A 14,187-nucleotide genomic window follows, 5' to 3' on the forward strand; every position below is an offset into this window, starting at 1 on the left:
TCCATGCTCTTGCACATCCATCGTCACAAGACATGGTGGACCTGCTCTCGTCTCTCCACAGCATTGACTAAGTTCCAAGTCCAGGTGCTGACGAGCAAACTCCAACCTGGCTGAACGGTGTTGCGCTTTCAGAATAATGCCTCTTGCTGGCTGTCTGGCCCTAAAGTATCCTTTGTGCAGCCGATTGCGAACTGTTTGGGTCGACAGCATTCCAGTGGAGTGCTGAAGGTCATTGAGCAGTGACTGAATCGTAGCTAACCTGTTTTGCAGAGCTTTAGTCACGATGTAGCGGTCCTCTCTGGCTGTTGTGCAGCGATGATGGCCATGATCTGGTCTCCTGCCATAAGAGTTTGTCTCCTGGTAGTGCCGCCAAAGTTGATTGATGATGCTTGGTGACACGCTGACGAGCTGTGCCACCCTCCTTTGGGTCTGGTTATCCTCCAGCATCTGAACTGCCCTGGCTGCCTCGTTCTCTGTCAGATGGTGCCTGACTGCTTGGGTACACAAGATGAAGGTACACACTGACAAAACTAGCTGTAAAAGATCCATGTTGGTGTTTGTTTCGAGAACTAACAAGGAATGCATAGTTTCACATAACAGCCTTATGTAGGCTATCTTGTTGTATTCTCCTTGAGTGAGGTGAATTTCATTTGAGTTGCTTCAAACATCACTCACAAGCTAAAAAAATACACTTGTAGACAAACAGATAGGTTTTTCATACATAAATTTGGTTTTGGCAAAAATATGCTGAAATATGTACTTGCTCCTTTAATTTTTTTTAGCAGTATATTTCAATGCATCAGTGCTTTGACTTTATTTTAGATATTGATGTATTCTCTAAGTTACTGTAGATGAATTGTATGTTAGATATTGATTATTACTTTGTTTTTAGGTAAACTTAATTGTTTTGCATGTTTATTAATATTGCATACTTTGTAGATTTGGCAAATTTCATAGGTTTGTTAATTTGTTATCAATAAGTACTTTAATACCATAGATTGCAAGTTACATGTCACTGCTAGTAACATTTAATTCTGTGTTCTATCTGATTAACTCTCTCCACAGGTTTAGTCAATTTGATTGTACTAATTTTTGATAGTGTCAGTATCTTCATGAAATATGAGTAAGTAAACACTATAAACCTTTCACATCCAAAAAATTGTATTTTTAATAAACTAAAAAGATTTCCCATTGAATATTTGTTTTGAATAATCCATAAGGAATTTTCATGTTAAAGTAAAATAAAATACTTCATCTCAAAAAAAATCTTAAATTTCATTTGTGTTATTTATAAAACCTCCTAAATACATTTTAGATGTTAGTTTTCAGTAAAACTGTATTTCATCTGTTATTTTTTTCCTACTTTAACTCTATAGAAGGTTGGTCAATTTGACCAGCATACAGCTCTCATCCCCTCGGTGTGGATTCCTGTACGTGGTGAGGGGACCTCCTAGGGAAGGTTCTGTTCCCAGTTTACCTCCTCTGGGATCTAAACATCCACCCACGTGTTTGCCGTGTGTGGCGACCTGTGAAAGGGAGAAGAGGATCCTGGTGGTTGAGGGGTCCAACCCTAACACACCACTTTGGCCTTGAATTCCTGTAGATGGGCGGTCTTTGGGTGGCCCCCCTTGGGTCAGTCGGCTGGTCCACTTGGGCTAGAGTCAACCAAGTACCAGTGTTGGAAGTTCTCAACAGGTGTTGTGGATATTGTGCCTGATGTTGGTGTTTGGGTGTAGTGCTCACGAAACCCTGGCGTTGCTGCATTGTCCTTGCATGACATTGTAGTGTGTCCCCTCGTAGGGCTCCATGGTGGGGGGGGGTCAGTGGGTACCGAAATTTTTCTTTTTTCCTATGGATCCTCCTTAAAAAATTTAAATAAAATAGTGAAAAAACAGTCAATAGATAAGCGACCACGTCTTGAAGACTCTGAGTAGCAGTCTTCAACATCTGTAACACACGTACCTCATTTTCTTATATTACATTCTCTTTCAGAAATACCTTTAGGGCAATTGTCCCCCTTTTTTATTCAGAAGGGACTAGAGGGTCTTGCTGGCTCTCCAAAATCAGTAAAGAAACTTCGATCTGGAGACATATTAGTTGAAACATCCACAACCAACCACAGTGAACTTCTCTTGAATTCAACAGCAATTGGGGACACACCTATTGAGGTTACCCCTCATGCTACCTTGAATTCATCACGAGGAGTTATTGTTGAGAGGGATTTGAAGAATGTCCCCGAGTCAGAGATTTTCGCTGGTCTCTCCACTCAAGGAGTTTCTGCAGTGAGGCGCATCTCCACTCGCAAAGATGGAGTTACACTGCCAACAAATACCCTCGTTTTGACATTTACATCATCACTTGCACCTGCCACCATCAAGGCAGGTTATCTAATTTGCAGGGTACGGCCATACATTCCAAACCCTCTCCGATGTTTCAATGTCAGAGGTTCGGCCACTCAAAGACATCATGTCGTGGTTCCCTGACATGTGCTCGTTGTGGTGGCAAGGACCACGATGCCTATGAATGTGACATGGACCCACATTGCATCAACTGCAATGGTTCTCACCCTTCCTACTTTTGTTCTTGCCCAAAATGGTTGGAGGAAAAAGACGTGCAGCATTTGAAAATGACTCATAACATTAGTTATCCTGAGGCTTGGAAATTGCTGCCCGCCACTCCATTTCTGACATATGCTGCTGCACTTCGTTCCACAACTACAGTGGGAGTGCAGACAGATCTCTCTGTGCCTCCAAGAGAATCGTTTTCAAAACAAATGAAAAGGTTTTTGACTTCCATGGTTAAAAAGGTTGATGAATCGACTTCCACACCCATCTCTGTTCCTCCCATACATTCGAATAAACCTCAAGATCCACATCCTTCAGTTTCAAATACAGGCATTTCTTCTGATACGTCTTTTTCTCCCACCCCAAGAGGCAGAACAATCATTTGTTCCCGTACTCAGTCACTGGAATCCTTTTCCAATAACAAAAACCTGCCCAATCGACCCAGGGCAGGATCCATGGAGGTTGATAGACCTCCTCCGACTAAGGACAGTAAGGAAAAAAGACGTGGTCGTAAACAGAAGGGTTCTCCAGCCACTTCGCCTACCCATCATTAAAAATGGCCACCTTGATACAATGGAACTGTCGAGGTTTACGTTCTAATCTGGATGATATCAAAACACTGATTGCTTCCTACCATCCTGTGTGTCTTTCCTTACAAGAAACATTTCTGAAACCTGCCGATACAGTCACCTTTTGGCAGTTTTTTCTGTACAGAAATGACAGGCTGTGTGATGGATGAGTATATGGAAGGGTGGCACTGTTGGTTGATCAGCATGTGCCTACCCTGTATTTGTCACTCATTACACTCTTGGAGGCCGTAGCCATCCATATTTCCTTGTGTCATACCATCACTGTTTGTTCTCTCTATCTGTCCCCTGGAGAGACATATGATCAATCAGACCTTGATGCTCTCGTTGAACAGTTGCCGTCTCCCTTTTTACTTCTGGGGGACTTTAATGGACATCATTCCCTCTGGAAATGTGCTGTTATTGATGGGAGGGGTCGCTCTGTAGAGCGTATGCTCTCTGATCACAATCTTTCTCTTTTCAATACTGGTTCTTCCACTTATTTTCATGCACCTAGTCAGTCCTTTACCACTATTGATCTCTCAGTTTTCTCCCCTTCGTTATTCTCCCATTTTTCATGGAGGGTTGACAATTATCCACTAGGCAGTGATCATTTTCCTATACTTTTGAGAGCGACTGGCCGTGGTCGATGCCACCCTACCAGCTTGCCCCGGTGGAAGCTGGATCAGGCAGACTGGTCCACTTTCACTGCTCTTGCAGAACTTGATCCTGCCATTGTGAATCAGCCATCAATAGACGACTGTGTGGCAGAGGTAACTGGCTGTATTATACAAGCAGCTTCTCAGTGTATTCCTAAAACTTCAACACGTTTTCCACGACATCCTCGTTCGTGGTGGAATCCTGCTTGCCACTTAGCACGGAAGGCTCAAAAACGGGCCTGGGATACTTTTCGTAGATATCCCACACTTTTGAACCTTGTCGCTTTCCAACGGGCCCGTGCACATGCTGACCTTTATACCACACTTAAAGCAGCTACGGGTCAAATGCAGAAGAGCACTGAACATCCTCCGTGTCCTCTCTACTACCAGTTGGGGAGCAGATCGATGTTCTGTGTTAAAAGTATTTTGTGCTCTTATTCGATCAAAACTCGACTATGGATCAATGGTCTATGGCTCTGCCAGACCCTCGGCTTTAAAGATGCTAGACCCCATTCATCACCAAGGACTTCGACTCTGCACTGGGACTTTCCGCACCTCTCCAGTTCAAAGCTTATACGTTGAATCTCATGAACCTTCTCTGCACCTTTGCTGTTTGCAGCTGTCTTTACTATATTTTTCGAAACTTCGTTCCTTACCAAAGCATCCCACCTGGGGATGTGTTTTCCTTTTTCAGTGGGCCGTACATTTTCAGAACAGACGATGTGCCATTGCTTCGTTTGGCCTTCGCATCCAGGCGTAATTGGATGACTTTGGTCTATCCTTGGATAACATTGCAGAATCCACTGGTCAGCCCATCCCACCATGGCTTATTACAGTCCCCAAATGTGACCATTCTTTCAGTCATCTGAAAAAGGCAGATACTCCAGATTGGAAGTACTGTCATTCATTTAATGAACATCTTTCAAACAATCATTCCGTTCCCATTTATACAGATGGTTCCAAATCGGGTAATTCAGTGGGCTCTGCTATGGTTTGTTGCGGTTCGGTGGTTGCGTGCAGAATCATCCACTCTACAGCTTCTGTGTTCAATGCTGAACTGTATGCCATATCTCTTGCCCTGGATCTATTTATACTGATTTGCTTAGTTCTATACTGGCCCTGGAATGGCTACACGTTGGCTCACACCCTGTTCTCGCTGATATTCAAAACCGACTGGCCCATTTCTCATTAACTGCTACTTCTATCCAGTTTTTCTGGATACCAGGCCATGTTAGTATATGCGGGGAACGAGCTTGCAGACACGGCAGCTAAATCTATCTGCTCTGGCACTTTCACCACTGTGCCTATTCTGTACATGGACTATGGTCTTGTATTCAAGGCTCGGGTCCATGCCAGCTGGCAGTCCACTTGGAGTGAGCAACACAACAAAAAGATTGTTCAAATAAAACCCTATATTGGGCTTTGGCCATCGCGCTTCCGTAAGGTTCGGAAGGAGGAAGTTGTTCTAACTAGACTACGCATTGGTCACAGTTTTGTAACTCATCGTTTTCTTTTATCTGGAACTGATGCACCAGTGTGTAGTTTGTGTAACACTCAAATCACTATCAGCCACATTTTACTTTCTTGCCATGGTTACAATTCTCAACGATGGCACTATTTTAAACATGTTTTTTTCCCAGGGTTTATCTGTAACATTGGACAGTGTTATTGGTGATGGTGACACTGTCCACCTTGATAAAGTTTTTAGTTTTTTAATGGCCATTAATCTTTTTAATCTCATTTAAGTGTTGGATATTTATTCATTACACCTTTTTAATTGTGGTTCCCTTTTCACAGTTTCATTCTCTCTAGTTCAATTTGACATTGAAAAATGGCCAGAACATTAAATGACTCAACACCAGGACTGGAAAGGCCAACTTTAGGTGACTAACGCTCCTATTTGAACTATCCGTTTGAACTACCCGTTAGTCATCCTGGCGAGTTGTTATTCCAATTTTGCTTCATGTTGATTACATTTTTATTACTTTGCCCTTTGGTACTGGTCAGGTGACTGACGGTGGTTCTTGAACTTACCTGTTAGTCTTCCTGGCGGGTTATGATCATTATCATTTTGCTAGAGTAAGTACTTTACAATTTCTTTTACTCTGCTTTCTCTCTTACCATTGTAAACTAGGTGTCAGCATTGGTTTTATGCTTTTTCTGTTTTTCAATGATGTTTTGTTTTACCTTCATTTCCTTTTCTGTATTTTACTACATTTAATTTATTTTTACCTTTTTTACCAGACGTTTGACGCAGATAGCCTAGCTTCTTTGTGCCATAAAACACTAAATAAATCAATCAATCAATACAGCTCTCATAAATAACTCTCAAATTACATTACCTATGCATTATTTGAAGCTGCTCACATGAGTGCCTGATGAAATATTCTTATTATACTACTATTACTATAATCTATTTTACCTAATCTAACCATAACAAACCTAAAGAGATTTGTTTTTACATTTTAGTTACTTTTGTAATAAAAATGAATAAAGATGAAAAATAAAAAATAAAGTACTTGCCCAAATATTCTTTTTTTTTCTGGCGATTGTCCATGACATCTAACTTTTTTTTTATATACTAATTGTAGTGGTGCATTGAATAATACCCCAAAGAAGATAGACTGATAATGTACAGAAAGTAGACAATTTTCTCCAAAAATCACATATTATTACTACAAAAATTATATAAACAAATGGTGTCTTCTCTTAAACAAGCTTATATACTTTTAAATAGTCTCTGCTGTTCCATTTTTTAAACACGTTTAATCTTTTTTTCTTTTTGCTAATAGCTCAAATATATATAGTTGCTGTTCAGTAAAGTGATTAGCATTGTTATTAAAAGCATCTGATTTTTATATAATTATAATGTAATTCATTATTATACCTCATTAATTTTTAAGTATGTGCCTTACTATACTAAGTTTTGCCAGTGTAGGATTTAAATTATTTTGCTTCGTTACATCACTGACGTGTTTTTTTTTTATTATTTCCTGTTTTTAAGGCAAAATATTATTTTGGCTCATTTTCTTATGTTCATGATACTAGAAACCACATTTTGTTTCTTCAAGATTCCTACCCACGATGTCCATATTACTGATAGCTATTTATTGCTCTAAGTTAAGTGATCCAGTGCAGGGCTTTACTTTGTAGACTAACCTTAGTTCTTTTAAGTGTTTAGTCGGCGTACTAACTCGTACCAAGCATCTTCACTTTATGAGTGTTTGCTCTCCTTTTTTATGTTTGAGTAGCTCCTGCTTGCTTCTTCCCCTTCACAGTCAAAAAGCAGCATGGGTGAGATTTCTGATGACAGTGGGGAAGTTCATATGTGTCCCCCCTCAATATACTGTTAATTTAGGGTTCTTTTTTTATTATTTCAATCTTGGTTGAGCCCAGCCTTCTCTTCTTCATCTTCAGGTTTGGAGCAATGTTCACAGTTTTTTCACCTCTCATGTCTTAAAGCTTAATATGTTCTTTATTTGGGTTTGGCTCACATGCATTCCATTTGATTGAGACTCTTAGATCAGTGGAACTTCTCCTTGATCACTTGGACCCCTCTTTTACTGTTCCTTAAGCAATCAGAGCTCATCTAGTTTGGTGGTTAGATAGAGATCAGAACATGGTGCAGCTGGAGCTTACTTCATCTTTAGAATGTTTGGATTCTTATCTCATTTCCTGGGAGATTTCTGGTGTGATTGATTGAGGAGTCTTCTCTCCATGTCATAATTCTTGCATCATATAGCTGGGAAATATAAATTGTAGGTCTCTGTACTTTCAGATCCTGGGTCTCCTTTCTGGGCTCAGTCACCATACTGTGGTCTTAGCTTGCCATTTTCTTAGCTTTCTGGAATGGTGAACCATGGAGACTTCCTTTTGAGTGAGTGTAAAAACTTAATTTACCGTGCATGATCATACACTCAGTAAGAAAATTGCAAAACTGGTTTTCCTTCTCCCATTCTCCCTGAATGTTCTTTTTTCCCAGGGGTCAACCATTGGTTGGAGCAGATCTATGCAGGAAACTTCTCATGATACTGGGTTTAGGATGGTGCTGCCCTGTTCCTACAGTTTTGTGTGGTAGAAGCCTCTTTGCTTATTAATATTGGTTAAAGGAGTTTCTTTCCCTGGTCTTACTGTTGTGTTTGGAAGACTTTATCTGCCTCATAATACTGGCAATAGGACTTATGGTTGAGCAAATATTCTATGCCCTTCTGTAATTCTGTATATATGTCCCTGCATTTATGATTGAGTAATTTATAATTTCTGCTAATAATACTGGTCACAGATATTGCCTTGTTCTTGTAGATCAATTAGAGCAATGGTGCAATCCCAAATTGTTAGGTTCAGTTTGTTGGGTTTTTTTTTCCTACTGTGGTTTTGGGAGTTTGTCTACTTTTGACTGAAAGCTGACTTCCTCTTTCAGTGATGTCGAGAAAACCCACTTGTAGAGAAATATATATGCAAAAACAGCTTGATTGGGTCCTTGTGAACCTGACGATGACCGAAGAAGGTCGAAACGTTGTTCGCTCTTCTATGTAAAATATTTTCTTGACCCAAACGAGCCGTTTTTGCATATATATGACTTCCTCTTTATAATCTCAGTTGCTTGATTTAAGATGCTTGACTTGCTTATGGTTGAGGTTGTTGAGTGCATAATATGGTACACATATTATAGCGACTGTGTTTATGCTTCTTTCTCTTTTTTTCATCCTCAAACTCCTAATGTCTAGGACAAATTATGGGATCTCATCTGTCTGGTTGAGTTTATGTCCATTTGTATTTCACTATAAATTGGATCTCTTAGAATAAATTTCACTTGCGCAAAATCCTTTTTTTCTAGCCATATCAGATTCATTTCCTACTTCAATGATGAAGAAAATACCTGTTCTGCAAATAGTGTAGTACTCTACATGTGGGCTTTGTTTTCATCTTTGAGCACACCTGTTCATTCTGGGTGGTTGCACTGTACTTAGATTGACTAAAGGTTTCTTATTAATACTTACCTTCACTCATACACTTTCCACCCTTTTTTCCCACAGCTGTTATTCTTGTAGGAGCTGCCAGTCCTCTAAAGTGAAGGGGAATAGCAGACCAATATAAGTATTGCAATACTATTGGTGTGAAATAGTCACATAATATGTACATGTTCAAACATGGTGTAAAATTGATGGGATATATAGACTAGTGTGTGTTGGGTGCAGAAATTGTTAGCATTGCTTAGAATGCTGATAGAATATTGACACAATTTTGTGTTAGTAGAAGTGAGTACCTATTGGAAATGTATTTCATTGAAAGAAGAATGTTAACTTTTCTTTACATTTAAAATCCAGCAATGTTGATGAAAATTTATATATTTATGTAAAAACTTGTCATTACTGTGTTCACTTACTATTTATGAACCTGCATGTTTCTAAGTTAAATGATACTAAGCACTGAGTGTCACTAATGATTTTGTTAGAATGAGTCATTTGACGTTAGTTACCAGATATCTCCTTTTTCTTTATCAAGCGACCTAATACATCTACAATTTTGTAGATATTTCACTAATTCAAATAAGTATTACTATTTCTTCCAGGGAATTGTTCCTTATAGTATACGGAGTGTAAAATTCTAGAAGAGAATAATTGATAAGGATTTTATTTGAAGAGAGAACTCTCATAACTGCTGTTTTCTGTTGAAAATAAATTAACAACTAGAAAAACTACTTTAGTTGAAATAGTATAAAACAAGAACATTTGCTTTTTATTGTAATTATTTAATTGTTATTATGAAAGATTAAATACATTTTCTCTCTTTTTTTTTTTCTCCCCATATGTCCTTCAATTGCTTCAGAAAGACAGGTTGGTAGCCATTTCTGATATTTTTGTTTATTTTTTGAAGTTTTTCAAACCTGTATAGAAGAAAAACTGTCTTATTAAAAATTTTCATGTAAAGAAAACACTTACTAGTAAGATGATCACTTTTCTTTGTTAAGTAGTTTGAATATTAATGTAGTAACAAAGTCATAATAAAAGCAAATTATGAAGAAAAACCTATAGAACAACATTAATACATATCTCTATAGTTCCTTTGAACTCTTATTAATGAATTTTTCCCTGTTTTAGAAAGATGATGATGAACCAGAATACAAGTTTGAATGGCAAAGGAAATATAATGCACCAAGAGAAGAGTATTGTATTAATTTCGTAACTAGTTCCTCATAATTTTTCATTTCTCTTTCACTTGTATAGCAACTTTCAAGCTTAATTTAAAAAGGCAAGAATACAAGAATGTACTGTGATAAAAGCAATAATTTTAAAATGTTGTTAGTTACTTTAGCTTGTAGCACAAAACTTAAGTTCTTACCAGTATTATCTTTTATTTATACATTTATTGATCTTGTAATTTGCAGTGTAATTCTTGTATAATAAAAGCTCTAGATTTTTACGTACTTTGTCTTGATAGAAGTATTGAATTTTTTTCTACAGTTTTGCAAAGGATAATGCAGAGATTCGTGATCAACCCTTTGGAATACCAGTAAGGAAAATAATTTTGTCAAGTTTTAATGTAACACACACATTTGATATTTTAGTTTAGGTTACTGAAATTAACTTTTAGAAAGGTATATTTGAAATTAGATTTTTTAGTTATGTTTTTTTTTAATTTTCTTCACTTTTTATATGAGAGTTTACTAAAAATTATATATGCTAATTCTACTGTTTATCTTTCAAGGCTGTAGTATATATCTATCATTTTCTCAATCCTTCTTTGATTATTGAAGTACTGAGAAAATCTGCTCACACAGTGAATAATATGATATATACTTCCATGTGAAAAGTAAGTTACTACAAACTGATGAATAAAGAGAGTTGCTTTCACTGAGCATCTCTGACATTTAAGCCATGGGGATGTTATAAGGTGATGGCTATTCACCTGTAAAAGAGTAGTTCTAGAATTTAAATTGGGTACTTCTTTTCATTTTCCATTCATCTGGTTGGGAGATCCAAATTAAGGATGGTGGTAAATGGCTTCAGTGTTTCTGCTATAAACAATAGTTCTGACATATCAAAGCTATTCACCCTGGAAAACTTTTATTTCTTAAGGTCAGTCATTTGGAGCTGCTTTTACAAAATTAATTTAGCTTTGTAACTTGTAACATGTACTGCATATGTGGCCTCTATATGAAGTTTTCAAATGAGAAAAAGTATTTTGTAGTGAACATTGTCAGAAGCATTATATTCCTCTGAATTATCTAGAAAACATTGAGTGAAATTAGTTATTATTACAAAATACAAAGAAGACCTGTAATTATAATAAATCAGGGGTGTGCAACATTTTTCGTCGGTGGGCCATATAACCAACTTCATCAATCAAGCGGGGCCACTTAAAAAACAAGCTTATTCGTGTACATGCACAATAAATTAAAAAAAATTCTCAAAATGCAAGCAATAATATTTTATATTTTTTGCATGAGTGATCATTTTAGTGCGACACTTGAAATTTAGAGTCCTTGCAGAGCTTGTCAATATCAGCTTTGACAGAAGTGGTTGCCACTCTTAACTGACTGGTCAAATGTTCATCAGTCAGCTGACTTCTACATTTGGTTTTGATGAGCTTCATTTTGGAGAAAAATTGCTCACAGCAGTAGGTGCTACCAAAAAGGGAGGCAATTCTTTGTGCATGACGGGACAAATTGGGAAACTTTTCACGTACACAGAGTTTGTAAAAGTCTAGCAAACTGTTTTCAGAGAATTTCCTTTTAGTGTCCATGTCAGCCTGCAGTTCAATGAGTTCCATTTGGCAATCATCAGGACTGTCTTCCACTGCCAAATCAAAGGTTGAGCGAACAATTTCAATCTAATTTCAGTTTGTCTGAAATCTGTTTGCAAACTCATCACGCAGCTTTTGTACACTGGTTCCATATTTGGTGCAATCCAGATTAGGAAATTCCAGTTTCCTGGTTGCAAGACATGTAAAATGGGTCAATATGGCTCTTCTCAACTGAACCTGGAAAAGTTCCAATTTCTTCTCAAAAGCACAAATATGCTCAAACAACTTATTCACAAGTTGACTTTTCCCTTGTAGTTTTAAGTTTAAATCAGACAGATGCTGTGTAATGTCTGTGAGGAATGCTAAGTCATTCAGCCAGTTCTCATTGCTCAAGAAGTCCACATTCTGACGTTTGCTCTCCATGAAGAACTTAATCTCCTCTCGCAGATTCCAGAATCTCTTCAAAGTAGCAGCTCTACTAAGCCAGCGTGCAGCAGAGAAGTACAAAACATCTGAATACTCACTGTCCAGCTCATCTAAAAAGTTTTAAATTGTCGATGATTTAATCCTCGTGTTGAATATAATTTACGCATTGGGCGACATTTTTCATGACTTCTGCAAAATCCAGAACTTTGGTGCACAAGCTCTCTTGGTGAATAATGCAATGGCTTACAACTTCGTCTTGTGCTCCAATTGCAGTTAGAAATTTCTTGGTGAATCCATTTGTCTTACCTGTCATGGAAGGAGCACCATCTGTTGTAACACCACATAATTTATAAGGATTCAGTTCAAACTTTTCTACAACCTTAAGCACTTGTTCACAAATATCCTGTCCTGTGGTTGTGGAGGAAAGGCTTGCCATATCTAAAACTCTTGAAAACATCAAAGCCTGCAGTAACAGCTCTGATGAAAATGACAAGTTGGGATGTGTCATTGATATCAGTGCTTTCATCAAAGCCAGACTGAAAGCTTCACAAATTCAATCTCTCTTTCAAAGTTTCTTTGATGTCCTCTGAAAGATCTTTTGTCCCATGTGAGACAGTAAAGCGGAAAGGCTAGTTTGCTCCACCAAATATTTTTTCTCTGGACATGCATATTCTGTGAATATTGTTAAACAATTTTAATAAATTCTCCATCACTGAAAGGCTTTCCCTTTTCTGCCATACATTCACAAAGCTTAAAACTCAGTTTTGTCACCAGTTCTGAATTTTTCTTGAAAGTGGTAAAAACACCTTGTTGCTTTTCAATGGATGTTTTTAAATATTCAATTTTGTCCTTTCGTGCCTGACCAACAATTTCATCAAACTGGGAGGAGTGCTTAGTTGCGTAATGTAAACTTAATATTGTACTCTTTCATGACTGCAATTGTAGGTTGACAGACGAGGCAGACAACACCTTGATTATGTGGGACAACAAGATATTTTGTGCACCATTCACTGTTGAATAACCTTCCCTCATCATCAATTTTTCGTTTCTTAACTGCTGACATTTTACTAGCCCTGAAATCAAAACAAAAATTATTCTCACGAAAATAGCAAAGTAGAAAAACATAGAATTTATTTACACATGGAACCTCTTATGGACAGAAACACGTTTCTAAATTGGCATCCCGATCATAGCCTTCCGGTACTTAAATTAATTGAGAATAGCAAAATACAGTGTGACCTCACCTATTCGCGGTTTGCCATTCGCAGCCCATATTCGCGGGTTATCGCTGAACTGCGTTTTGTAGGTCACAGAGACTGAAAGGGCTTTTCGAGGAGATTTCTGTTGTATTTACTCAATCAAGCCGTTTTATCAATTGTCGTCTTCACCAAACAAGATTGGACTGCTATTGGCTGACTGCCTCAGCTTCCCCAACAACACAAGCGGCAAAGCACAGCCGGTAACACACGGTACAATTTAGTGAAATACATAACAGTATGCAATATTGCTACATTATTACTGCATCAATGAGTATAAGTATCATTAGTGTTTGGGAAGCATTTCATATAGTATATAATCGCATACATATCGTTTTAAAACTGCGTCCAATATTTGCGGTTTTAAGCTATTCGCGGGAGGGTAAAGAACGTAACCCAGCGAATAACGAGGTCACACTGTACATAGAATCAGATGCATCTGAAAGCAAAAATTTTAATAAATTCAGTAAAGTCACAACAATATGCTAAATAATAATCAATTTACCTTCAATCTCTTGTAGTAACTGTAAAGGTAATAAAATTTTCACCAATAATGAATGACGGACAGCAGAGGTTAGGAAAATTGTCGCCAGCTGGCGAAGCGAGGTTCAGGACATGACGTTGAGTCATAGACAATAGTGCTAGTGCCGTCACCTATTCATGCCCTAAGGAGGCCGACCAATCAATTGACCTGCTCCTCTCTAGCAAAGATAATTTTAGAAGTTTGTCGAGTCGAAGCCTGGGAATCCCGTAGGATCGATGCTTTTAAAAATATTCCATTTGCGTTGGATTACAGATCAGGCCACATGGTTAGATTACAACAACTAGGGCCACACTAAATGGCTTGGCGGGCCGAGTTGTGGCCCGCGGGCTGCCTGTTGCACACCCCTGTAATAAATGTTTGGTGCTTTTTTGTAGCCTTAGGTAAAGCTTACAATAACTCCCCTGCCAAAAATAAAAAGCATGCATA

The 14,187-nt window shown here is 38.0% G+C and overlaps 1 protein-coding gene across 2 annotated transcripts in view; it reads left to right on the forward strand.

Annotated features, from left to right (window-relative positions):
• LOC143230302 (corepressor interacting with RBPJ 1) overlaps positions 1 to 14,187 on the forward strand; it is a 43,671-nt gene that overhangs the window by 13,170 nt on the left and 16,314 nt on the right. For both annotated transcript variants that reach the window (XM_076463573.1, XM_076463574.1), the window contains exons 4-5: positions 9,891 to 9,955; positions 10,254 to 10,302. In XM_076463573.1, coding sequence (XP_076319688.1) covers positions 9,891 to 9,955; positions 10,254 to 10,302 — 114 coding nt within the window. The remainder of the gene's footprint in view (positions 1 to 9,890; positions 9,956 to 10,253; positions 10,303 to 14,187) is intronic.

This window comes from Tachypleus tridentatus, chromosome 10 (assembly GCF_004210375.1).
Source record: "Tachypleus tridentatus isolate NWPU-2018 chromosome 10, ASM421037v1, whole genome shotgun sequence".
NCBI lineage: Eukaryota > Metazoa > Arthropoda > Merostomata > Xiphosura > Limulidae > Tachypleus > Tachypleus tridentatus.